Below are 27,585 nucleotides of genomic sequence, written 5' to 3'. Positions count from 1 at the left end.
ATATATATATATTCAAATTGTGCTTCCAAAAAGTTATGAGCCGATGATACTTCAGAAGGCCTTTTGCAACCACTAGCAAAAGGGAGTCGATTAATTATTATTCCTGCTGGTGGCAAGATGGCTTTTATAGAAAACGCCTGTCTGATTTACAAGTCAGGTTTAAAAACAGTCGATTATCATGTTAACATGAACTACAACAACTACCGAAAGTGGGTCCAAGAAAAACTGCTCCCTAATTTGTCAGTCAATTGTAGTTATTGACAATGCCTCGTACCGCAACGTTCGAAAAGAAAGTGCCCTAATTCGAACTCGTTAAACACAAAGATGCAGAATTGGCTACGAAAAAGACATTTAGATGTCGAAGAAAGTATGCCTAAAGTAGAATTGTATCAAATTGCTGAAGTTTAAAATCTACGACATCGACGAAATAATACAAAAAGCTGGTCATGATGTTTTACGATTACCGTCATATCATCCAGAATTAAACCCCATTGAATATGTTTGGGCAGCTCTAAAACATTTTGTTACAGAACGCAATGTGTCTTTTAACTTGGGTGACGTAAAAAAACTTTGTGAAGAATTTTTCTCTATCGAAAAATGGGAAAGAGTGTTCAAAAAGTTATTAAGCAAGAAGATGCATACACATTAGAAGATCCAGTTATCGATAGGGTAATTGAAGACTTGGTTATTGAAGTAGGAGTCGACGATGAGTCGAGAGTTCTGCTCATTCAAGCTTGTTCCAGGTATTTCTGTCTTGCTCACGCCTAGTGTGTATTCTTTCTATCTTCGCGCAGATTTCTTCAAGGTCACAATTCTAACTATACCTCATTTACTTTCTCTAGCGATGTGCCCCTTCCAATGTCTTGGATACGCGCTGGCAAAATCGTAGGTAGGGAGAAAAAAGCTCATTGTACTCTCGACTTTTGTTCATTAAACATACTTTTTCATACAGTACCTGCCAAAAGTTTTGTTCAATCATGAATAGTAGTGCGAGCCGAAAACAAGCGTTAAAGCCTTTAAGATGTCTTCAAATATAAACAAACATCTCGTTGATATTTTCAGTAGGAAATGGTACCAATAACAGCACATTTGAGCAATGCAATTGTAGTGGATAAAATAGTCAATTTTTCCATGCAGTACTGTACGGATTATACTCTCCTCATCGGTTAAGAGTTTGGCCGAGAGTTGTCTCCTTTCTTTTCTGACCTAGTGCTGTTTTTTTTCTACTTTGCGCCGGTCAAACTAAAGGTCACATTGCTAGAGAAACTAAACGAAGGATACTTGAAATGGGCTGTAATACGATTACCCACATTAGAAATTACATATTTTGCATAAAATCAAAACTTGTTTAGTTTTTGGTGCATAAAATGAATATATTTTATTTTTTAAACATAAAATGACCCATTTATAACTTTATAACGGCTTTAAATGAGGTTTTCTTCACTGATAAGTTGGCAAGTGAAATTTACCTAGCAATTGTTAGGTGTCCATTATCACTTAAACGTGCTTGTTATCGACGGTTAATTATTGCCCCTTGTTTGGATATATCGTATTTACCAAAACTTAACTACTTGGTCTGAGAATATTTTCTTTTACAAAACAACTCTTATTTGATGCAATTTAGGTAATAGATGCTTCAGAACTTACCAGATTTTAAGTATAAGATTTCAAAACGTCAATTTGTTACTTACCTGCTATCTCAAAATAACTTAGTAATCGAATTGGTATAGCTGTATATAACTTCATATTCTATACTTTTTTTTAAAATTCAAAGTATATTATTAAATACGTTGCATCTGTAAAAAGTGTCCAATGATGAGAATTTGCCGACCCACTGAACGGACTGCCTGTTGCGCTTACGACGTATCCGCAAACTAATAGTTTGTCATATGTGCCTTCCGATAGTGCAAAGGTGAACCTAGATTCAACTCAAATAGCCTTTAATGAACTAGAATCTTATATTTGTGTAGATAAATAGATATCCAGAACTAATACTGAAGAAAAAAAAAAGTATGCTGCATAAATTTGTGTATAAATGTTACTTAAGTTAATTTTTATTATATTGCTACCCTTTCCATTATTTCCATTGAGTAAAATTCATCAAAAATAAAGTGTATAAAAATGCATACATGGTAAAAACGAACAAATACAGCGTGTTTATGAAAAAAGAACCAAGCTTTGTCATGTATCAACTAGAAGCTATAGGGAATTGCATGACGAGTACAGCAGCACGATTAAGGGACAAAAAATTGTAAGGATCCGAATCCGATTTTAAGCTTCAATTGACAATGTAGGTTTATACCTATGCAATGAATTCAGTCGCTACATCGATGGAGAATGTAAACTGCCGGTTGTTGCGCAGTTAAAGTAAACATCAGCAACAATTGAGACCCATTACAATAAAAATTAATAAGTATTTTTATTTGTTCGTCCTTGATAAAAGCGCTTAAATTATATTTTAACATGTACAAAAGAAAGGAGAAAACCATTTAGAAAATATAAAAAAATGTAAGCCACGTAAGCATTTTATAAGATTGGTTCAGGATACGAAAGTGTGGAGGTGCCTGTCTAACCACTCTTAGGACTGACGACCTTATGATAATGAGGTTGACGTAAGCATAAGTAAGTGAAGACATGATTCAAGACGTGTACCAAAAATTATTTCTGTGTCGCGCAAAAACTTTCGACAGTTGGTGTATTTCCTTTGCAGTGACCATCACACGGTCATGCAGGTCATGAGTGTTGTGCACTGGCGTTTGATACACGCGCTGATTCATAGAATCTCATCGAAGAAGTCAAGATCCGGATTAGTTTGAGGGTTGCCTTCTATGAAATTAAGGATTTTGTCTTCTACGCAGCTATATGGATTGGGCGTCGATGCCCATGGTTGTCAAATGTAGGCCGTACATTGCCGGTTTTTCGTAATCTCCGTATCACATTTTTAGACACCTCTATGATCAGGAAGTCGTTGCTGATTATATCGATGCAACGTTAAAGGAACAAATAGCTGCTGCAAGTTAGCTTTAACATAAACATCGAAAAGAAATACAACAGTGATGTTGCTAATTACAAGATGTGGCGATGCATTGTTGTTTGTGCCTGCGTGATTTACCAGGTCGGATTGGTCCTTGCCTGTGCATTCAAATACTTTTTTCTCGAAAACGACGAATTTTCCGACTTGCAAATATTTACTTAATTTTCATGTTTTTCAGTGTTCTGTTACCTCCCGCAAGTTCGCCACTTATTTCAGAAGCATGTTGTTTAGAGATTGACGTTGTGTACAATATCACGGTTATTTTCTGTTGTTTGCCCAGAATAAGTAATAATAATCAAAGAATGTATTCAGTGCTAGCAACAGCAATTTTGTGTTTTATATTTGATTTACTACTGTATTTTTTTAATTGTTTTAAATGTTTCATTTAGAAACTTTAATTTCATTGATAAATAAGACATTCATCGATTAGTTGAGTTGTAACGGGTTAAAATTCAGAATAAAGCTGAAGAATGGAGCGCAGCACAAAATTGTAGCCCGTACACCAAAACTACATCAAACAGGCAACATGCTGTGATTGATGCGAGGTAACAATCACACTTCGCTAACTACGTACACAAGTGTAGCAAAATATTTCAGTATTTTAAAACTAGCTAACCCTTACGTATCCAAAAATTTCAAGGATTTTATAAAATGGGTTAGTAGAGGTTTAAAGTGCTTTGGTTAAAGTATAGTTTCGTTAGCAAAGGTGCTTTTAATAATGTTTACAAAATTGATATTAAAAACTGGGTTTTCCTCCGTTTTTATTGAAATTGCTTCATTAAATAAGCGGTAAAACTGCGGCAAGACATGCACGTAATGTTTCACGAGGTATACGAGGTCTATTGTACTTTGACTTAGAAACCTGTGCATTAAAAATGCCTACAACTTTCTTCTAATAATTCTGTTATGCTATGATTGTTATAAAATAGAAAAGTAGGACAGATAATTGCGAGTTATTAATTTTAAGTGGAGTATGACTTCCTCTAGGCTGACGCAAAACGACTGGAAATGAGTTCTATTGGTACAAGTCTTGTCTAAAAGATTTCTTTCGAAAGAAAGAAAGGGTTTACTATTCTTGTGTACTCTATGTATAACCAAGATTACGGTAGTCTGTCCAGAAGGAAACTTTACCTTTTGTAAGTAAGGGAAAAACCTGGTAAACGCCTCTAACGCATTTGAATGGGAATTAGGAATCGTGTTATCTTTTGGAGAAAAGTGTAATATTCAAACCCGAAGAACTGTGAACGTTAAATGTTGTGAATGATTTCAGAGCATTATTGTGGTATCGTTTGCGTCTGGAAGGGTGTTGCATTAACCACCCTCTGAGGTTTTCATTTAGAAAAATCGGAGAATAAAGTCTGAAAATATTACCGTTGTTTCAATTTTGATCATCATATGGCTCCATTTTGTCTTAGATGTGTTAAACATTGGAGTAAGAAAGCGATGGTGACCGTAAATAGAAGGTCCTTTTGACTTAGACTATCTTTCAGGTGGAGAAGTTCTTTAATATTGTTCCCGTCTACCCCTCACCCCTTTCCAACAAGCCACTTACTTATTGGAGATGGCTGGGGTTTGTCTAAACTCCTTGAGAACTTGGCCTTAGGTTTGTTTGGCGTGGTATATCGCCGTTGGATCTTGTATGGGTAACGGAGGGTGATGTGAAGTCGTCCTTCAGCGCAACCCCGGGATAAAGTCTCTTTGAAAATCTTTAACAGGTCGTTAAAAACTTGTCAAGAGGTCTTGCATCAGTCAGGCTTCCAGAGTTAGTTTTAATTGCCATGACTAGTGCTCAAAAAAGTTTTGGCGACGTTGAAGAGATAAAGCCCTTATTTGTTTGTTTGGTTTGTTGTACAGGATCACAAGACCACATTTGTGAATAGATAGATTCTGCGTAATACGAAGTCTGTCTATCTTACATAATGCTACTGCGAGTGTATCATAGTTTATATTCCAGCATTTTATACAAACTTGTCCAGCGCCAAGAGTACTAATTTAAATTCGTATCCCATTGAAGTGTAGCTCTTTAAGCTACTGCAATTTTGTGAAAATTTTGTCAGACAATTTGCAGTTTAAAAGATAATAAATATATTTATTGAAATCTATAATTTTTGGTCGCTTCTGCAGATAGACAAGCGTAGTTTTGCAATGCATTTTTATAGTAAATTCATTGACTTGATGCGATTAACCTGAAAACCAGACATCATGTAGGAAATTGCTATCTTTATGATAAAGGTCTTGCCTACAGTTTCAAAATGATGAAGGTAGGTGAATGTAATGCAGGTCAAAGAGTATAAACACCTACAAATAGGTGGTAGAAGGTTAGGGCTATAATTGCAATGTGGATTTGCCAACCTCCACTTTTTGGAGTGTCACTTTTGGGACAAGATTGTACAGGGTTGTCTCTCTCGGAGTTATTAAGCCTGAGGTCTGGATAAAGAAACAAACACTTAAGGTTAGGTCTATCTCCGAACTCTTCTCGGAAACATTTTCTGCGGAGGAACCTTGGTCTGAAATTTCCTCTGATGAACTTAAATGAGAATTCAGAATTAGGTTTGCTTGATAGAACAAGGTAAGAAGTGTGGACCTAAATAAAAAATGCTGATTAATTGTAGTCTACTTTTTTGTGATAGCGTGTAAGTATGATTAAATAAAAATAATTTACACCAGACAGCTATTAAATTTTAAAACATTTAATCAGGAAAAGCCGCAACTGCGTATTTGTTCAGCTGCAGATTTGAACTAGAACTAGTTCAAAAACTTATATGAAAAGTTTATTAACTGCCTGGGCGCTGTCGTTGATTTCCTTCTGGAACCGCCTCCTCTTGAAACGTCACCTTGGATATTTGATTAATTTTATAATCGGCTTTGTTCAAAAAGTCTGAAGTGCAGTCGTGACTACAGGACACGAATTCAAGGTCTAAACCTGTGAAAACGAGTGCGTCACGCACTTTTATCTAGTACTAAGTACTTTGTGGCAAAAGGTTTTTGTGATAAAAGGTTTGGACTACAGCAACTTTTGCCTGATCAGTGCCCGATTACGAATTTTTACCTAATATTGAAAATACTTTGTGGTAAGAAGCTTGGACTACGGGCGTCTTTATCCGATCAGTGCCCAATTGTGATACCTGGATTCACGCATCTAAAGTTCTATTAACCTCTGTTAAAAAAATCTGCAGAAAAAATACATGCTTTCCTTAATTTTGTTCAGTTTTAGTTCTGCTCCTTCATCATAAGTTATAAAAGCAATAATAATTGACTGGCGAGTTTGTTGCAAAATAAAGGAGAGTAGCGTGACCGGTAGGCATAAGCAAAACCAAAATTGGAAATACAGCACGGAAAATTCGTTTTGATTCCTGGTCCTTTACAAGGTTTAGCACTTATCCACATAACATAAAAAAATCTCAGAAAAAACAGAATTAAAAATGTTGTCTGGTTACTATTATCGTATTAAAAATTTAATCCATAAAGGCAGCAATTAACTAATTTTATGACTTGTTACAACAAAAACAGCCGGAAAACAACTGGCAACCGGCAAACATTAGAAAAAAAAACGTCCCAACCCGCTCGCTGTATAATTGAGGACGCCAGGGGTGTCGGCAAAAGACGGTTTTGCTTTAAAGTTCGGGTACGCTCGAAGAAAAATATTGCTATACTTCATTTACTTTCTCTACCGATGTGCCCCTTCCGATGTCTTGGATGCGCGCTGGAAAACCCGTAGGTAGGGAGAAAAGGCTCATTATACTTTCGATTCTTGTTCATTAAACATACTTTTTCATACAGTACGTGCCAAAGGTTTTGTTCAATCATGAATAGTAGTGCGAGTCGAAAACAAGTGTTAAAGCCTTTAATATATCTTCAATAAACATCTCGTTGATATTTTCAGTAGTAAATGGTACCAATAACAGCACATTTGAGCAATTCAATTGTAGTGAATAAAATGGTCAAGTTTTCCGTGCAATACTGTACGGATTATACTCTCCTCATCGGTTAAGAGTTTGGCCGAGAGTTGTCTCCTTCCTTTTCTGGCCTAGTGCTGTTCTTTTCTACTTTGCGCCGGTCAAACTAAAGGTCACATAGCTAGAGAAACTAAACGAAGTATAACAACGATCATCTTGCCTCTCGCCTCAACTTCGTATGTCACAGAATCATCAATATAATCACTATTAATAGACACTTTAAAAGAATTTTTTGTTAATTATATTTACTGTAATGTGTGTGTGTGTGTGCGGGTTGTTTTTTTATTAATAGCAAGCAAAATTAATTTGTATCGTAAAGGGCGTCTAAACATTCTTATTTGTAGTATCATGGTATGAAGCTATTCTTCATCAATGTGGTTGTTTAGTTGTTATCGCAAGTCACTGTATAAATGGCTGTGCTTCCCAGGACTGTGCTAATACCTGTTTTCCTCAGGACCGGCTTCGAATTGTACCTTCTGGCTTTCTTAAGATTATCCTTTTGTCCCTTAATTACGCTGCTTTACTCACCATGTGAGTACCTATTGTATCTAGTTAATATCCTGTGATACTTGCTACTTATTTCGGAAAAACCTAGTATAACAATGGTTAATGTCTTACTCTATGTTTAACAATTAGTCGATAGCATACCGTATTTTCACAAATTAGAAAGAAAAATTGGCATCCAGTTTGCTTGAAATAATTCATTTAGATTTTTTTGAAATTTTGTAAAAATATCCTTCTGTTTTCGATAGAGGTAACATTTTCACCGAACCTAATGAACTTTATCAGTGTCTTATACGTTTGTAATTGATTATTTAAAATTAGTTGAATATAATTTCTCAAGAAAACAAATTGTTCAGTGGTAGAATTCTCACCTACGGCACGAGTGAGTTCTAATTCTAGTCAATTCTATACATTTTTCATTCGCTACGTTACGTATATTTCCTCTAGAAGCCTGTGTTATGTTTCAGCGTCGTCAGGTCAGAGAACTGGTTCGTTCATAAGTGCCCTTTGAATCAACATATGCAAACCCTTTTACGCGAGAAGCCGTTCGTATGCGAAACTTGTAAAAAAAGCTTTGCACGAAAACAATATTTAAATGCTCACATTAAAATTCATTTGGACGAGAAGCCGTTCGAATGCGAAATCTGCAAAAAGAGCTTCGCACGTAGAGAGTATTTAAATTATCACATGAAAACTCATTTGGATGAAAAGCCGTTCAAATGCACTATCTGCAAGAAAAGTTTCATTCTTATGCACCACTTGAATCAACACATGCAGATTCATTTGGATAAGAAGCCGTTCAAATGCGACGTCTGCAAGAAAAGCTTCTCGCGACAACAATATCTAAATGTTCACATCAAAATTCATTTGGACGAGAAGCCGTTCAAATGCGAAGTCTGTAAAAGAAGCTTCAGACGAAAAGATCATTTTAGTGATCACATGAAAACCCACTTGGGTGAGAAGCCATTCAAATGTAGCATATGCACAAGTAGTTTTGTTCATAATTGCAAGCTGATTAAACACATGAAAACTCATTTGACCGAGAAGCCGTTCAAATGTGAAATCTGCAAAGTAGGTTTCACACTAAAGGATTATTTAGATAGTCACATGAAAACCCATTTGGACGAGAAGCTTTTCAAATGTGAAGTCTGCGAAAACAGTTTCGTACGAAGGGAGTATTTAAATTATCACATGAAAACCCATTTAGATGAGAAGCCGTTCAAATGTAGTATCTGCAATAAAAGTTTCATTCGTGTGCACCACTTGAATCAACATATGCATATTCATTTGACCGAGAAGACGTTCAAATGTGATGTCTGCGAAAAAAGCTTCACACGAATGGAGTATCTAAATTATCACATTAAAACCCATTTGGACGAGAAGCCGTTCAAGTGCAGTATCTGCAATAAAGGTTTCATTATTAAGTACAAGTTGAATCAACATATGCAAACTCATTTGGCCGAGAAGCCGTTCAAATGCGACGTCTGCAAAAAAAGTTTCTCACGAAAACAATATTTAAATGTTCACAATAAAATTCATTTAGACGAGAAGCCGTTCAAATGCGAAACCTGCAAAAAAAGCTTTAAACGGAAAGATTATTTCAGTGATCATATGAAAACTCATTTGGACGAGAAGCCATTCAAATGCAGCATCTGCACAAGTAGCTTTGTTCATAACTGCAAGCTGAATAAACACATGAAAACTCATTTGGCTGAGAAGCCGTTTAAATGCGAAATCTGCAAAAAGTGCTTTGCACTAAAGGATTATTTAGACAGTCATAGGAAAACCCATTTGATTGAGAAGCCGTTCAAATGCGAAGTCTGCAATAACAGCTTCGCACGAAGGGAGAATTTAAAGTATCACATGAAAACCCATTTAGACGAGAAGCCGTTCACATGCAGTATCTGCAGAAAAAGTTTTATTCGTGTGCATCACTTGAACCAACACATGCATATTCATTTGACCGAGAAGACGTTCCAATGCGTTGTCTGCAGAAGTAGCTTCGCACAACAACAATATTTAAATGATCACATGAAAACCCATTTGGATGATGATGATAAGTGTTTATCTTGCAACGATAAGAGTATTAAGAGTTGTAGTAGCTCCGACGATTATGTGGATGTGACTAAAAGTATTCTTAATTATCAAACAACCAGTGAATTTTCAACTAATTGCGATGAGACGTCAACTGAAGAATCCGTTGTGAAGGTTAAAGAAGAAATTTTCGCTCCAGCTAATGATTCTGTTGTGATATTTAAGGAGAAATCTATAGAGTTAAGTGAAATTACTGTGTTTAAAGAAGAACCTAGGGAAGAGTACTTTGAAATCTGTGAAAACTCTGCTGAAGTTGATGATGACACTAAGGCTTTTCACGTTAAAAAAGAATCATGATTCTGACAATTGAAATGCTATTTATACAGCTGTATGATTTAGAAATCGTAATATATGTTGGTTATTTTTTTGCAAATAAACTTGTATTACTTACCAAGCATACAAACCTTAATTGTATCTTTCATATAATTATATGGTTCTACACAGAATGTTTTTTAACATTGTCCGAATTAAAAGGTTGGTTGGTGAAATAGAANGAGACCAATTTTGTAATGAAATCAACAAAAAACGGTAATATTCTTAAGTAGATGAAAATTATATTGTTTAACGAACGAAATAATAAATTGCACGAAAAAAATAAACAAGAAATCCAAAAATGTAACTGCCGTTCTAATGATTAACAAGAAATAACAAATAAATAAATAATATTCTCATGGGCAATCTAACTTTAGTAAATGCGTTTTACATTAAAAAGCTATTTATACACTAGATACTAGGTTTCACCCGCGGCTTCGCTCGCGTTGATGTTCTAAATACGTCAAAGGTCATTGACAACCACATAAGACTAATTTTTCTATCCCTCGGGAATAGTATTTTTTCTTCTGATGGATAAAAGGTACCCTATATCCTTTTCTATACCCCTCACAATGTGTCTACAAAATTTCACAATGATCAATTGAGTAGTTAAGGCGTGAAAAGGTAACAAAAAACTCACATTTATAATATTAGTTAGGTTAGATTCATTTGTTACAAAAAGAAATTGATGTCTGTTAAATTCACATTCATCAAAATAGTTGTTAAGTTTTTTGAAATTGTCTAATTTTCTGTGCAAGCTGACTATGTCTGATCAGTACTCCAGCAAAATTAAGGCAGAAGGTACATAAAAAAAATAGAATTAGTCATATCGCACCACGCAGTTAGTGATATACAAAAATATGGGGGTAATGACCTCACCGAAAGCCCTAACTACTCTGACAGTGATGAGATGATGACTAAAATTATAATGGTTGAGTTTCGTATGCGAACACGGACATAGAAGGACACTGCCGCACCCTATCACGCTGAATATCTGTTTGCCGTGCAATTACCCGTATACTCAGATTGCGATTGTCTTCAATTGATTGCAAATCAATTTTGTCAGTATCTATCTGTCATCTTTGTTGGCGTTCACCCCACTCGGTACGGTGCCAAGCAAACGTCTGTACGTGACTACCATGTTATCATATTCTGCGTGCGAATACATTATCTTCGCTTGATATTCCGGAATACATATTATTATTAATACTGTAATGTTCGTGGGTTTAACAAAATTAACTTCTAAGACTGATAACGACAAAAACTATTTATTTACATTAATTATTATTAAAGAACTTAATTAAATTATTACTAAACTTAGGTTATGAATTATTCTATTTATTTACACTACTGTTGATATAGCACTATTCACTAGGCTATTTATTTCACTGCTATCACTGTATTTCTAGATTCACTTCTGCAACGGCCAATTTATTTCTACTACTCTCGGCGATCGTCTCTTCCTTTAAATACTCTTTTGTTTAATTTCTGGAAACATCCGGATTATTTTTTCTTTGAACTATTTAACTGCTTTCCCAGAACGCACTACGACACACACATTTACAAATACGGCGCACATGAAAAAAGGCGCCCGCGGCTAGTCAGCGAATCGATAAGCCGTTCACGCACACGTGTGCCCGATCGCACATAAACACACTCGTACTCGCTACAATATTTACGTAGTTTCAGCCACCAACCGCCAATACGGGGTGATAAGTTTCGCTTGGTTCACGTTAGCCGAACAGCATTCCATACAACTGCGAATTTCTTTCTGTAGAGGTAATTTCGGAATTTTCTGGGCATTCCCGTTTCTTACGTGATACAAACTTGTTATTCGGTTATAAACAAATATTACGGTCCTGCCCTCGATATATTTTCAGATATAATTTGATTTATTTAAAGATTGTGACATAATATTTTTGATCATTTGTTCTTATTGTATTGAAGTGTATTAATCACTACCAAACGTTATATTTGAAAAGTTAAAATAGCTCAAAAAGTAGATTGCACGCAGAAATTAATTTTTTAATTAAAATTATTAATAGTGAACACCTTTTTTGCATTATTTGTAATAAGACGGTAAGTTTTTCAAACATTTTTTACTTTTTTATTTGAAATATAAAAATAATTTTATTTGTGAAAAAATAAATTGTATTGATTTTTATTTTACACATTAATTTTAAATAGAGAAAATATAGGAACTAAATTTATAAGTTTAAAACACATGCTTTAATCTATTTGTCAGATGGTCAGTAATAACCAGGAATAGTTGATCAAATGAACTGTTTGTCCTAGTGAAAAGTGTTAAAGCTTAATAATTTATTGTACAAATGTATTTTTTGATAATAACAAAGTAATTCTTCACTAAAAATGATTATGACAGTTTTAGTATCCCTACGTTTTGTTATGTGATTACATGAAGTAAATATTACCATTCATTGAAAGGTACTAGTTTATACGTATAATAACTTTGTGGCATGATCCTGAATGTAAATGAAACATTAATGCAACAATTGAGTTGTACAGCTATCGACATCCTCAGCGAAGACTTCAACACCTGCTAACTATTTCAAATGCGGTACAGAGATTGCAAGAAATCCGCAAAGTACAACCTATATTTGAGAGTCGTGCGCATCAACGTTCGAACCATATCGCCGCTGTAGAAGATGAAATCCTGGAGTTCGTAGAAAACATCCCCCAAAGTAGTACGCGGGAAATATCAGGGAACATTGGTTCCTCTCATACCTATGAGTTTTCTTACGATCACCCGTAAAAAGGTAACGCGCCTTGGCAGTACCTTTATGGTGTGGTGGTGTGACAATTTGCCTTAATAAAATTACAATTATCTAGATGATGCTCATTCACCGATTAATGTTTAAAATTTACCTTTCTGTCCTTTTCAATAGATTATATGGAAAGATTGGTAAGTCGCGTTTGACTCATTGTGGATTTTAAGTAAGATTTTATCAACTTTAATTTTGAGAAAATTTATTCACAAGAAGACATCGAAACACAAATAGTTAAAATCTTAAACACAGCACTAGAATCGGAACAGACTCAGAATAATCCCATTTTGCATGTATTTCGGAAACTTCAAGGTAGTCCATTGGACTAGAAATGCTGGCGGCTTCCAAGTGGTGCTTAAGTCGTAAAGTCTCCATAAGAATGTCGTCTGCTGAAAATTCGTCATAGATTTTTGTCAGGTTTGGAACTATTTCACGAAGATCTTTTTAAAATCTATCAAGACATTCAAACATAGCTCTGTACAGCACTTCTTTCAATGTTAGTACAGCGTCTTCGGCTAGTTCTCCTGGCAAACGTTTTCAGAATTGCTTCCTTCCTCTTCTTTCGATCGAAATGTCCACATTTTTCAGTTGCGTAGGAAATAGCTCTTTCTACTATTGCCGCCCCTCAGTGCTTGATACCCGGAGCGAACCGCCCCCACCGCCTTACGCCGTCCCCTGTATATAAGGATGACGAAATGTCACCAATAAATTTAAAACGATTTAAATCAATTTATTGACGTTATCTAGGAAATGTTTCTTTAGCATTAACCTGTTTAAAAGTCTGTACAAAGGATCTGTACATAAATATACTATGGAAGGTAGTTGTAAAACATATTTAAACGTAAATATGGAAAATTAAAACTAGAATGGATTTTTAATAAGTATCCTGTTTCCACCACGCAACTATAATCAAACATTTGGCTGTTGAGTAATTTCATATTGCGAATGGGGGCTCTTAATTTCTGAAGTTTCTAGGAGAAACAACCTTGTGTTTTCGTTAACGTCAAGGAACAATATTTTTTAAATCTAATTGGGAGAATACAATACTCTGTTTTTGTGTCTTTTTGTCGATGTATTTTAAACACTTTAATTTTGATATTAATAGCTCTACCACTTTTTCCATTCTAAAAAGCATCGCAAGAATCACAAGATATTTTGTAAATGTTTCTTTTTTCTATATGTAAAATTTTGTAGGTACTAAATTTAGATAGAATAGGACTTGATTACATTTACCTCCTACTTTTATTAGAACGTTTATTTATTTCCATAAATCACTGGCTAAACCGATGAAGGTCCTAATGAGCGAGTTTATATAGTATCCAAGAACAGGAAGTGTACATCTACATCTAGTTGGTATTTGCTGCTACTTATGTATTTCATGTGTTAGACTAGACCAGGGGTCGGCAACCTTTTTTGGCCCCGGGTCAAAATCAACCAAAATGCGAGTATTAAAGAGACGTTTGGGTCAGAGATATCGTCATATTAAAACAGCATTTTAGTAAATAATAAGATATATTTTATTAAGAAAATAATTACAAACATAGTTGAATAAACTTTATTTATAAACTTTCTCTACGATATCAATGGCTCCCCTGATGTTGAACTTGTGACGTCAATTTAGTCAAGTCTGGTTTATAGTTAGTCGTCTTAAGTCGAACACAAGCATCTGAATTTTCAATAGTTAACCTGCTCCTGTTTTTGCTTAAAATAAATTTCATTTATGAAAATATTTGCTCACATTTATAAGTGGACCCAAATGTGGACAAAATGGCAAAGCCAATTTTTTTTTAATGATGAAAACCTAGTAGGAAGTGGCGCCCAACATGTTGATATCATGAGAAAATAATTCTGTATTTTCCAAATCGTTCCACAATTTCTTGAATGTATCCCTCCATAATGTTGAACTTTTAAAATCAATCATTTCTAAATTAAAATTGTCAATTCTTAGATATTCAAAATACTGAAAATTTATAATTACTTGAAATAACCTATTGGGTCACTCGGTGACCCACGGGTCATAGGTTACCGACCCCTGGACTAGACCTTTCTCTGCCTAATGTCAAACAGTATTCTTAAAACCTTTGCTCGTAAAAGTCGTGCCACGGTCGCAGCATACCTATCTATTACTTCATCTAGAAATTTTAGTGTTGGGCCAGTTTTCATATGCCTTTAAATATACAAATTCCGTAAAGCCATGAACCATTAGTATAAGATACAAGATTTCATAACACTTTTACAGGCGTTTTTTCCAAGGGGATATAGACTACCAGGTGCCTTACCTAAAAGCACTTTATTATGTAAACATCCTAAGCAGGAATTAATATAATTTTTTACATATTTGCGCATAGATGAAAACCAATATTTTGAACTTATCGATTCTACAGTTTTGTCTACTGCAAAATGAAACGGCATCGTTAATACATAAATATACTTCGTCATACTGTTCTGAGAATAACCGAACTGTTTTCTTTTCCTGTTTGTCGACAGTCGTTGGTCTTTTGTAAGTACAATAATTTTTATGGATTTTTGTGGTATTGAGACTGTCATTGCTGAGTGTAGTCACCAAGGGTGTCCTGATTGTTTAGATTAATCCTACCGATGAGAGCTTGGTCGTTGCGTCTATCAGTTGCTTCTGCCGTACATCTTGGAGCATTTTCAAATTGTGCAAAAAGTCTCTACCCAGTATTTGATGTGCTACGTCAGCGACGTTAAATTTCCAAGTTAATGATCGCCTCAAGTTGAGGTCCATGGTCAAGCTCTTCTCTCCGTAGATTCCGATCTTCGTCTGGTTGGCAACGAATAAGGCTTTGTCGTTGGCGGTCATCTTCTCGGCATATTGCTTGAGAAGCACGGATACGTCCGCACCTGAATCGATCAGGAAATGTATACCCGTCTTCTTGGGCGTTTTGATGTGGTTATCCCACTGGTTGCTGCCTCGATGCGTACCAGCGGCTCTCTAGTTTCCGGCCTTGCAGGTATGTACATGGCGTGCGGAAATGGCGAGCGTCGTTTCCGAACTTACGGTGGTAGTAACACATACCTGTGCTTATGCTTCTGGGAGAGTGATTGACCTCGCTAGTTACTGCTCTTGGTGTGGTCTCTAAAGCGGTTTTTTCTTCTGACGTAAAGCTCTTAAACTTATACGTCAGCGTCGCCATCACCATTGACAGTTCATGGATCTTTTCCGACGTCCTCTCTGTACTCAGGAGCGGGTGGTAGATATAGGCTCGCCGAATCGAAGTCTCTACTTAAACAGCAAAAATTTGCGTTGGTTGCATGACGTCTAGGATTCGGCAATTTTACGTCTGCTATGGCCTCACCACTATTTGCGGCGTCGTTGAATCGCCGTTTATCATCGGTGTATTGTTGGGGTCTGTTGTTGAATTCAGCGTGTGAGGCGCGTAAGCTATAAACTACACATTTACGAAGCACATTGTTTTTGTTGTAAATAACTATGCAGTTTCGCCATAGCACACCGCAGCAAGTTGATGTCGGCAACATGTGCTTGCGTCGTGTATCCGTACCATAGACATATATTAATGGACGTGTTTTAGCCGTATGTCGTATGGTTTCGGACTAGTGCTATCTCTTTCATGACACGCTTACGCACTATCGTGAGAGAGATGGATATTGTCCGAAACTTCGTTCCATCTTTTTCTTTTGTTGTATCACAATTCTGACCGCTAAGGCATGTCCATTTGTAAACGTCGATGATCCGTACCATAGATAATAGATACACAAAGGGTAATAGATGGTCAACTCGAAACGCGCCGATTTGCGCGCCCTCCGGCAGGTTTAGTCACAACTAAATAAAAAAGGCGCGCACTTTAAATGTGCTAGTTATTTACTGTTTTTCGTAATGTGCAAGTTAAAGTGAAAAATGGATAAGAAACAATGTAATTTCCTTTTTTATAAAAGAAAACACATTGTTTCTTTGTAAAAAAGGAAATACATTGTTACTTGTCCATTTTTCACCTTAACATAAAAACTTGCGAATTTATAAGTGTAAAAGTGATAATAAGTGAAAGAATAGTAAAAGAAATTTATTGAATGTAACAAATAAACTTGTACAAAATAAATTATTATGTAACTTCAACAGACAATCGGCCAAATAGAAAAGGCCACAAAATAGAAGAAACAGTAATACAGTTTAACTTAATAGTAACATTAAATTTTTAACAACTTTCAGTAGATAACTAAAACCTTTCAATAATGTACTATAAACATTTTCAACACAATTTTAATTAAATATTACTAAGATAATTATTAATGAAGGTAAAAAATCGTTAAGTTGTGGCAACTTACGTGTTCAGACAGAAATTGATGCAGAACACTGAATATTGAAGAAAAGGGGTTGTAAACAATTCCAAATTAGTGGGTAGTAGAATATGGTTATTCTGTCCATCTAAGAACACCAGCAAAAGTCACTGCATCGTTTCTTTTTTTTTTTGTTTTCGTGGGAGAGGGGAAATTTTCGAAAGACACCCAGCCGACCGTACGACTGGGTAGTGTTGGATTCCCTAACAGGAGGACCTACCAACTAAAACCCCTCTCCCTCATAATAGGTTCTGGTAACAATGGTACACCTAAAAATAAGGAAAAATTAATTATAAAAATGTTTACATGGTACATACGAAATTTTTGCAGAAGCGTCATGCAGAAGGGGATGGATCTAAGTCAAAGGGGAANGCCAGGTTTAGTCACAACTATTTTGACAGGAGAGTTGAAACCGCTGATCCGTACATTCCGATCACGTCGGTCACCAAAATTTATAGCACTGTGCCATAGAATGGAAAATAACAAACGTGAGAGTCGAATTAATGTTACATAACAATAAACCATAAATCAATAAAATAAATAATGTTTTTGCTTGCCGAACGTAACAGAACCAGAAAGCTAAATTTTAAGATACGTCACTGCTTACAGAATAATTCGCATAATTCTAAGTATAACTGCTTGTATACGTATGTTTTTACCTTATATTTGAAATATATCGTTCATTGGATTTTTAAAAGCAAATACTTCATAAACATGTAGAGGGATGTATGCTTACACATCTAATTTTTGTTTATCTTTAAAAAATGACATTTGTTTTATTTGAAACACTAAAAACAATAGCAGAATTACAAGGCATTAAGTGAGTGCGTTAATAGTATTGCAAGATAAACAGAAATTCTCTTTGACAATATTCGGTAATGTTCGTTGACTGTCGTTTGTTGACTGTTCCTCTGGTCCTTTTAGACTCCAGCGGATCGTTAACTCAATGGTGGATAGTTTGTTATCAGCTAGTCAACTTGTCAGTATGTATGTAAGTCGTCTGGCTACCCTTCTATCAGTCTTATCATTCGATATTATATTTGTTGCCGCCCCTTCGGGGATAACTGGATACGTAATCTATGTGGATACGTCTACGTCTACGTCTTTTAGTCATGATATGAAGTGGACTTTTGTACATAATTTTGTCGAAGAACTTAAGGTGTACTGTGTTCTAATTGCATCATAGCACAGCAAAAATACTCATTAGGTATGTTTTCTTCTTCATTAATTATACACCCTATTTACATTCAGTTCAAAAGCGCGGCAATAAGCACGGAATTAGACAGTAGTTATGGGTTGTTAGATAGCAAGCTGCTGTTATTTTTTAACTGGTTATAGTAACAGTTCTTACTGATACGAGTTCCGAGAAGCGTTTGCTTCTATGGATGTTTGTGTGATTATTGAACATAGAATATTTAAGCAGCAGATTAAAAACATCACATATTATTTATTTTACACTAATGATATACTACAGAGCTGTCAACCATTTTAAACGTACAAACTACACATACAAATGAATGTATTCATAGATAAGGTATATATTCATAGACTTACAATCATCCACAGAGAAACATCGCAAACAACAACACTACATTACTCCATCCCTAGTGACTTATTATTTAGGATAAAAATATAATAAAAAAAGAAGGTTCATTATGAATACTGTTAAAAAATTATGAATATAAATAAAATATAGCACTTCACGTTATAGGTTGAAACAAACTTTTTTATATTTATTTCTGTATGTAGAATTTAATTTTGTCTGTGAATTTAATTATTTTAATTTGTAATATGAATCGATCGGTTATTGGCAAAGTTAAATTCATATTGTGCCCCATCGCACACAAATACACTCGTGCTCGCTACACTGCCCCCTTAAGGATGTTTCGTCCCGAAACATTTTCACTTATCGTTTCGCAAGATCATGGCGGAATNGCAATGCAAATAAAAATTATGATAATCTTTTTTATGATCGTAATGCTGTTTTTCTTATGCAACCCATTTTACAAAATCTTTAAACGCTGCAAGCTCCGCCATCTGCCAGGTTTAGTCACAACTATTTTGACAGGAGAGTTGAAACCGCTGATCCGTACATTCCGATCACGTCGGTCACCAAAATTTATAGCACTGTGCCATAGAATGGAAAATAACAAACGTGAGAGTCGAATTAATGTTACATAACAATAAACCATAAATCAATAAAATAAATAATGTTTTTGCTTGCCGAACGTAACAGAACCAGAAAGCTAAATTTTAAGATACGTCACTGCTTACAGAATAATTCGCATAATTCTAAGTATAACTGCTTGTATACGTATGTTTTTACCTTATATTTGAAATATATCGTTCATTGGATTTTTAAAAGCAAATACTTCATAAACATGTAGAGGGATGTATGCTTACACATCTAATTTTTGTTTATCTTTAAAAAATGACATTTGTTTTATTTGAAACACTAAAAACAATAGCAGAATTACAAGGCATTAAGTGAGTGCGTTAATAGTATTGCAAGATAAACAGAAATTCTCTTTGACAATATTCGGTAATGTTCGTTTTGACTGTTCCTCTGGTCCTTTTAGACTCCAGCGGATCGTTAACTCAATGGTGGATAGTTTGTTATCAGCTAGTCAACTTGTCAGTATGTATGTAAGTCGTCTGGCTACCCTTCTATCAGTCTTATCATTCGATATTATATTTGTTGCCGCCCCTTCGGGGATAACTGGATACGTAATCTATGTGGATACGTCTACGTCTACGTCTTTTAGTCATGATATGAAGTGGACTTTTGTACATAATTTTGTCGAAGAACTTAAGGTGTACTGTGTTCTAATTGCATCATAGCACAGCAAAAATACTCATTAGGTATGTTTTCTTCTTCATTAATTATACACCCTATTTACATTCAGTTCAAAAGCGCGGCAATAAGCACGGAATTAGACAGTAGTTATGGGTTGTTAGATAGCAAGCTGCTGTTATTTTTTAACTGGTTATAGTAACAGTTCTTACTGATACGAGTTCCGAGAAGCGTTTGCTTCTATGGATGTTTGTGTGATTATTGAACATAGAATATTTAAGCAGCAGATTAAAAACATCACATATTATTTATTTTACACTAATGATATACTACAGAGCTGTCAACCATTTTAAACGTACAAACTACACATACAAATGAATGTATTCATAGATAAGGTATATATTCATAGACTTACAATCATCCACAGAGAAACATCGCAAACAACAACACTACATTACTCCATCCCTAGTGACTTATTATTTAGGATAAAAATATAATAAAAAAAGAAGGTTCATTATGAATACTGTTAAAAAATTATGAATATAAATAAAATATAGCACTTCACGTTATAGGTTGAAACAAACTTTTTTATATTTATTTCTGTATGTAGAATTTAATTTTGTCTGTGAATTTAATTATTTTAATTTGTAATATGAATCGATCGGTTATTGGCAAAGTTAAATTCATATTGTGCCCCATCGCACACAAATACACTCGTGCTCGCTACACTGCCCCCTTAAGGATGTTTCGTCCCGAAACATTTTCACTTATCGTTTCGCAAGATCATGGCGGAATCTGCAGTTCTCGTCTTCACGACATCCACTCCGGGAATAGAAGTAACAGTCCACGGTCTTCTCATGATTGGTCCGATTCGGGTTATTACTGCAAACCAAAATGTCTATTCCAGTACGACGGAACAGGACATTGATCATGTTCCGTACGATCCTCCAATCTAGGTTGCCCAGTCCACAACCAAGCTTCGGAATCGCCAGCTTTTATAGGTTATTCTCCAAAAGACGGCCGCAGAGTTCCATTACTGCGTCCCAAAGGTCTCTATAAGTTGGGTTATCAGACTATCTTCCTTTAGTTACTAGGTAATAGATATTGCGTTGTCCGTCAGGCAGGCACAACAGTCTTATTCCCTTCTGTACTTGGTCTTCAGGATGTTCCAAACCACCAAATCTGCGTTTGAACTCGGTCGCGATACCACGGTTCATTCTGAGATCGTTTGAGACGCAATGGGTCAGAGAATATTCCTTAGATATAGCAAAGAGGTCTCGTCGGATTTCTCGCGTCACTCCAAATCTTATGTTAACATGGAGGCCTTCCTTCATGAACTCTTCGAATGTGGGCTCGGAAGGAATAGTTCTTAATAATCTGGCCCGCGCCTCCTCTTCATTTGCACCGGGGAATGGGGCCAAGCGATTAAAATGGACTACCTTCGGCTTCCCATTTGGAGTTTTCTTAATTCGGCAGATCACGTCGTTAATCCTCTTCACTATCTCAAGGGGCCACCGACATTGTATTGATGCATTGGCGCCCTTGGCCTTTTCTGTGGTCCATTACTCGCGGGTGGTACAGTTCTCACACCAATTCTTGACATCTTCCTTACAGTTCACCCAATAAAATCGCCCTCAAACTTTCCCAAGCGTCTTATCTACTCCAAAATGGTCACCACACCTCTCTAACCTTCTTTCGAGGAATAACCAGTTGCTTCCTATCTTCCTCTCCATCTGAACTTTCAACAACACGCTTCAGGATGCCATCCTCCAAAACCATTGAGCCCCACTGAGCCCATAACGATTTTACTACTTGGGTACAGGAAGAAATTTGCTGCCACGTTGGTCGTTTTCCGTTTCTTTTCCATTCTATCACTTTCTTCAAGTCCGGGTCGCTTTCTTCGTCGTTTTTTATATAGTCAGGTAACCTTTCCTCATCGATTACCGTGATGCGTCGAATTGCCCCTTCATTCTGTTCCATTCGATCACACTGCTTGCAGTCTGTTTGACAAGATTTTCTGGAAAGTGCATCGGCATTCTTGTGTCCGATTCCAGGCCGGTGCTCTACGTCAAAACATATTCCTGTAGCTTCTCAATTCATCAAGCTACCTGACCCTCCAGATTCTTGAAATTCAGAAGCCACTTTAAAGCTGCATGATCGGTGCGCAGGGTGAATTTTCGTCCATATAGGTACTTATAAAAATGTTCTACACCTTTGACTACAGCCACCATCTCTCGTCTAGTGACGCAGTAGTTTAATTCGGCTTTTGATAAGGTCTTGCTAAAATAGCCGATTACCTTCTCTTGGCCATCTTGTAACTGCGAAAGAACGGCTCCCATTCCCCCATTGCTTTTCTATAGATCCGTTTAACAGTTTCGTTCCCCAATGCACGAGCCAATGCATCAGCTGGCGTCGGGCGTCGTAGGTCGGTCAAGGCGTATTCGTTGTTGAATGTCACTGTCCCGTAAGTCCATCAGTAATAGCCAACCTTTCCATCAATTCTTCTGGAATATAAGGATTGGCCAGTCGAGACAGTCTCGCAATATCGGCCTCGAATTCTTGTAGCGATTCCGTTGGTTTCATGTTTCACGTTTCAAACTTTTACCATTTTCTTCCAATTTATTTTCCAAACTTTTGCTGTTTTCTTCCAATTTATTTTCCAAACTTTTACTGTTTTCTTCCAAATTATTATCCAAACTTTTACTATTTTCTTCCAATTTATTTTCTAAACTTTTACTATTGTTCGAATTTTTCTAAACTTTTCATCGTTTGTGACAATTCGTCTTCGAAAAGGAACGTTTCCGCTTTCTTACCGCTTGTCGCTTCATCCCGTTCTTCTAATTCTCTTCTTAACTCGGCGACTTTTAATTCGTACAACTTCTTTGCCATTGTAATGTCTTTTACTCAACCCCACACCTGACACCAGTTGTTATGTTGGTGGGTTTAACAAAATTAACTTAAGACTAATAACGACAAAAACTATTTATTTACACTAATTATTAAAGAACTTAACTTACTTAAACTAACTTAAAACACTATTCACTGCGCTATTTGCTTCACTACTATCACTGTCAATTTAGTTCTGGATTCACTTATGCAACAGTCAATTTATTTCTACTCCCTCTCAGCGATCGTCTCTTCCTTCAAATACTCTTTTGTTTCATTTCGGGAATCTTCTTGAAACGTCTGGAAAAGTTTCTTTTTCTTTGAACTGTTTAACTGCTTTCCCAGAACGCAGGTACGACACACACATTTACAAATACGGCGCACATGAAGAAAGGCGCCCGCGGCTAATCGGCGAATCAATAAGCCGTTCATACACACGAGTGCCCGATCGCACACAAACACGCTCGTGCTCGCTTCAATAGGAATAGTAGAACAATGGCATCAAACTATTCCGCGTTTCTAGACTTCACTTAAACTGTTTATTTAAAAATTCGGAAAGATTTAGTACAGATATAAAAATGACATTTAGACAATGAGTATTTTGACAGGAAAACATCAAACGCAACCACCATACATTTTAGAATAGCAAATGCATATAGTTGAAAGTCTTGATAAATATTAATACCTACTTAAAACACTTCTATCAGCTAGAGGTAAAATGAAAGCTGACAACACATGTACTATATAGGAACTAACTTACTCCTCTGGCCTGAGGGTGTTTCTCATTAATTTTTTAAAGTTTAATTAATGAATTTAGCATTTCAAATATAATTTAAATACTACATGTAATTTAACGAACTCTGCCGGATATGCTAGTGTCTCATGTATAGTTATTTGTAATTTAATATTTAAATAATTTCACCTATGACCATGGCTCTCTAGGTTATAGTGCTGGTCGATACTATAACTTTCTCTTTTATTCTTAATTTGATGTTGTGCATCACTTGAAGGTATGTTATGAGTACATAGTAAGATGCCCTACCAATTTTTTTGTCTATTTATTAATTTCATGATGTCGGTCGCTATGCTATGACAAATGACTCGAGCATATCAAATAAGTTCGTTATATTGCCCATGCACTCTTTCTAAACGCCTGCGTTGTTTCAGCGTCGTCAGATCAGTGAGCTGCAAGGATTTCATTTGCTTAAAGTGTTTGAAATAATCGGAAATGGCTAATGAGAAAAATGTTGAGAATACGAAGACCGTAGGTTCCAGTAAAGTTAGTGTACAATTGGACATTCTTAAAGAGCATATATACTCTCATATAGACGAGAAACCACACCAATGCGTAGCCTGCGAAAAAAGTTTCACACGAAAGGACAATTTAAATGTTCACATGAAAACACATTTAGGTGAAAAGCCGTTCAAATGCGAAGCCTGTAAAAATAGCTTTGCACGAAAGGATTACTTAAATGCTCACATGAAAATTCATTCGGGAGAGAAGCCATTTAAATGCGAAGCTTGTAAAAAAAGCTTCGCACAAAGGGGAACTTTACGTGATCACTTGAAAACCCATTCGGGTGAAAAACCCTTCAAATGCAATATCTGCGAAACATGTTTCTCTCAGAGAAGCACCTTGAGTAAACATATGCAAACACATTCGGGTGAGAAACCGTTTAAATGCGGTATATGCGGATCATGCTTCTCTCAGAAAAGCACTGTTGACAAACACATGCAAACTCATTTGGGTGAGAAGTCGTTCAAATGCGAAGTCTGCAAAAAAAGCTTCTCGCGAAAAGATGGTTTAAATGTCCACATGAAAACCCATTTAGGCGAGAAGCCATTTAAATGCGGCGCCTGCAAAAGAAGTTTCACACAAAAGGGCAATTTAATTTTTCACATGAGAACCCATTTGGGCGAGAAGCCGTTTAAATGCGAAGTATGTAAAAAAACTTTTGCACGAAAGGATTACTTAAATATTCATATGAAAACCCATTCGAGTGAGAAGCCGTTTAAATGCGAAGCCTGTAGGAAAAGCTTTAAAAGAAAGGGACATTTAAACGATCATATGAAAACTCATTCGATTGAGACGCAGTTTAAAAGCATATGCTGCAAAAAAAAAATTGCACGAAAGGATTACATAAATGTTCACATGAAAAACGATTCGACTGAAGAGACGTTCGAATCTGGTATCTGCGAAGCATGCGTCTCTCATAAGAACAATTTGAATCAACCCATGAAAATCGATATAGCAGAGAAGCCGTTCGAATGTGAAGTCTGCAAATTTCAACTAAAATTACGCTTACAAAAACATCATGAATTTAAATGTGTAATTTGCAACGGAAATTACAGGAGGTGCAATTGTTCTGAATATAATTCTACAATGGAGATATCAAAAGGCATTATCACTGATGAGCCATTAAAAGAAGAAATTACTAAACCTATTGTGATGATTAAAGAAGAAGTTTTTACACCAGTTGATGAACCTGCTATAAAAGATAAAAGGAGATCTATCGAAATAGATGAAAGTTATAAGTGTATATCTTGCAACGAAGACAATAATTATAGTTGTACCTACTCCGCCGATTATATGGAAGTAACAAAAAGTTTTCAGAAGACTAGTGGACGTTCAAATAATATCGCTGATGATTCGTTAACAGTAAAACCTTTTGAACCTGTTGTTAAAACTAAGGGAGAAGGAACGTTTATTACTGTCAATGAACTTATTGATTATGAAAAGAAACCTATCGAATTAATTAAAATTATCATACCTAAAGAAGAGCCCAGGGAAGATTATTTTGGCACTGTCAAAAATTTCGTTGATCCCTTCTCTGAAGTAGATGAAGATGAAAGCACCCTTAACGTTAAAAAAGAATTCATAGAGTTCTAACAAACAAAATTTCATTTCTAAAGTTACATGATTTAGAAATGTCAAAGTGTATGTATTAGCTTTATTAAATAATATTTTATATCCCTACAAATTTAAATGATATTCATCCTACCCTGTCTTCATAATGTTAGTTGACCCCTAAATTAAAACTAACCATAATAATAAGAACGTTTATTATGTTGTTGGTCAGAAATTTATTGAAACTACCAGGCGTGGATCGCGATTTCGATCTCATTAGATCTCTTCAGTGCCCTATAGGCCGTTTCGATAAATTACTGACGAAAGCTCCTAATAAGCGAGTTTATATAATATCCAAGTACAGGCAGTGTAGTGCCATCCAGTTAATATTTGTTTCTACTAAAGTATTTCATGTGTTAGATAAATTACTAAATCGACGACGATACAACTTACATACGTGATATGCACCGAAACTATATTAAAAAGAACGCTCATTAAGTTTTTGCTCCCGGAACATCACTAAACACGCGCATGCCTACACTACAATAATTGTTCGAAATTACAGGTTTCATGACAAAGATGCCGTAACTGTTCCTTTAAAATTCGCCACATCGTAACATGAAAGAAGCCAAGGATCCGTGCTATTCTGCGTGTACTACTTTGGGGGTTTTCTTGTATGAAATTAAGCAACAATATGATCCGGTCGTTGACGTCCACGGCCCTCACTGTGGGGTATACATTGCCGGTTTATCGCAATCTCTGAATTTAGGACGGTTTGCCGATGAGGTTGGTGATATCGATGACTGCAAAATTCGATCGTTGCATTGACATTGTATTCACATTTAACGAAAATTAATGTATCACGTCACAAAGTTCTACTTCACTAAACAGCATTGTAACAATTACAATTCTACACTGACCTGTGGCAGTGATACCCTGACCTGCTGCCAATGACTTCAACTGAATACATACATGACAACGATGTTAAAAGAACAAAGAACTACTACAGGTTGTCTGTAACATCAACATCGTCAATCACACGTACTCTAATGTAGCAAATAACAATAATGCATGACCACGAAGATACAAACGAAGCATTGTATTGTATTTCCCTGCATGATTTACCGGTGCTGGATTGACCCTTACTTGTACATTCAAATACATGTTCCATGAAAACGGTAAACTTTCGGACCACAAAACATTTACTTTACTTTCTTGTTTTATAGTAGCCTATCACCTCCTCTTAAATTGCTATTTATTTTAGAAACTCCCTCTGTAATGTAATGAATTTTCTAATTGTAATTATATTTATTTAACAGGTATTTATTTTACATGAAAGAAATCTATCACCTTCTCACAACTACTTTAATTTTAATTCTTTATAACTAATTTTATTGAATATATTATATATTATTTTTCACGTGCATACCACTTCGCTAGCACAACCGTTCTGTTCTCTATTTGTTTTCCCTTTCTGGCTAATTGTTGATAGTTTTCGTGGTTCCCCGATGTCGCGCCTTAGCATAACAACGGGGCCCGAACCGGGATGCCTTCTCGCTGTTCTTATACGGCCCTTCCTGACTTTCACGCGTCCCGCGTGATTACCATCAACATTGCCATCAAGGGGTTGAATTCTAAAATTCAGATCATTGTATAAGTATTTGTTTATTTTAGTGGTCTGCTCATGCAATTAATAATTAACTTATTGTACTTAATTATGGGCGGATGAATCGGAAACCTTCCTAATAAAGATACAGTTTTATAGGACATGATTCATTACTTCTGTTTTTTTTCCACCCGCGACTCCGAGTGATCAGCTCGTCCAGTCCGGCTAATAGGAATGAGTGGCAAGGCTAGTCAAACAGTAGTTCGTACGGGGGGGGCGATGATCAATGACTGTGAAATCTGTAAAAAAAATAAAGATTATACTTATAAAGGTACATACATACTACTTTCTACAAAAACTATGCATAAAAAGTGAACGTTAGTCAAGCTTTTCAGCAACACTTACCGGAATGAGTGGCAAGGCTAGTCAAACAGTAGTTCGTACGGGG

General features: G+C 35.9%; 3 protein-coding genes and 1 long non-coding RNA gene across 8 annotated transcripts in view; 3 read left to right on the top strand and 1 right to left on the bottom strand.

Annotated features, from left to right (window-relative positions):
* Nucleotides 1–794, top strand: part of LOC108735989 — a 4,463-nt gene extending 3,669 nt beyond the window's left edge. Inside the window, exon 5 of the mRNA XM_018468237.2 lies at nucleotides 383–794. Within this exon, the coding sequence (XP_018323739.2) occupies nucleotides 383–649 (267 nt within the window). The 3' untranslated portion in view covers nucleotides 650–794. The remainder of the gene's footprint in view (nucleotides 1–382) is intronic.
* Nucleotides 1–9,971, top strand: part of LOC108736012 (gastrula zinc finger protein XlCGF57.1-like) — a 25,680-nt gene extending 15,709 nt beyond the window's left edge. For 2 of the 3 annotated variants that reach the window (XM_018468263.2, XM_018468262.2), the window contains one exon: nucleotides 7,962–9,971. In XM_018468263.2, the coding sequence (XP_018323765.1) occupies nucleotides 8,014–9,885 (1,872 nt within the window). In that variant the 5' untranslated portion in view covers nucleotides 7,962–8,013 and the 3' untranslated portion in view covers nucleotides 9,886–9,971. Of the gene's footprint in view, nucleotides 1–7,281; nucleotides 7,522–7,961 lie in introns of those variants that run through there. The other variant, XM_018468265.2, reaches the window with a different exon arrangement.
* Nucleotides 9,972–17,892: 7,921 nt separating this feature from the next.
* Nucleotides 17,893–26,776, top strand: LOC108736014 (gastrula zinc finger protein XlCGF57.1-like). 3 transcript variants are annotated; one of them, XM_018468276.2, is made up of 3 exons: nucleotides 19,209–19,865; nucleotides 23,851–25,621; nucleotides 26,097–26,776. In XM_018468276.2, the coding sequence occupies exon 2, from the start codon at nucleotides 23,912–23,914 to the stop codon at nucleotides 25,571–25,573; it is 1,662 nt and encodes a 553-aa protein (XP_018323778.1). In that variant the 5' UTR covers nucleotides 19,209–19,865; nucleotides 23,851–23,911; the 3' UTR covers nucleotides 25,574–25,621; nucleotides 26,097–26,776. The 3 variants fall into 3 exon arrangements, with proteins under 3 accessions (XP_025832228.1, XP_018323778.1, XP_018323776.1); XM_025976443.1 differs by lacking the exons at nucleotides 19,209–19,865; nucleotides 26,097–26,776 and adding an exon at nucleotides 17,893–18,210 and having other exon boundaries at nucleotides 23,851–25,670; XM_018468274.2 differs by lacking the exon at nucleotides 26,097–26,776 and having other exon boundaries at nucleotides 23,851–25,670.
* A 186-nt stretch (nucleotides 26,777–26,962) lies between these two features.
* Nucleotides 26,963–27,585, bottom strand: LOC112904995. Its single transcript, XR_003231492.1, has 3 exons — nucleotides 27,543–27,585; nucleotides 27,312–27,436; nucleotides 26,963–27,165 (listed from the first exon to the last, which is right to left on the bottom strand). It is a non-coding gene; the product is annotated as an uncharacterized LOC112904995 (long non-coding RNA).

The sequence above is a fragment of the Agrilus planipennis genome, unplaced genomic scaffold, assembly GCF_000699045.2.
Source record: "Agrilus planipennis isolate EAB-ADULT unplaced genomic scaffold, Apla_2.0 scaffold75, whole genome shotgun sequence".
Classification (NCBI taxonomy): Eukaryota; Metazoa; Arthropoda; class Insecta; order Coleoptera; family Buprestidae; genus Agrilus; species Agrilus planipennis.
The sequence above is the reverse complement of the archived record's forward strand: the minus strand, read 5'-3'. Positions and strand labels throughout refer to the sequence as shown.

What these genes read in the sequence shown, in the direction of transcription:
- LOC108736014 (XM_018468276.2), top strand. Translation starts at nt 23,912, where the DNA reads ATGGCTAATGAGAAAAATGTTGAGAATACGAAGACCGTAGGTTCCAGT.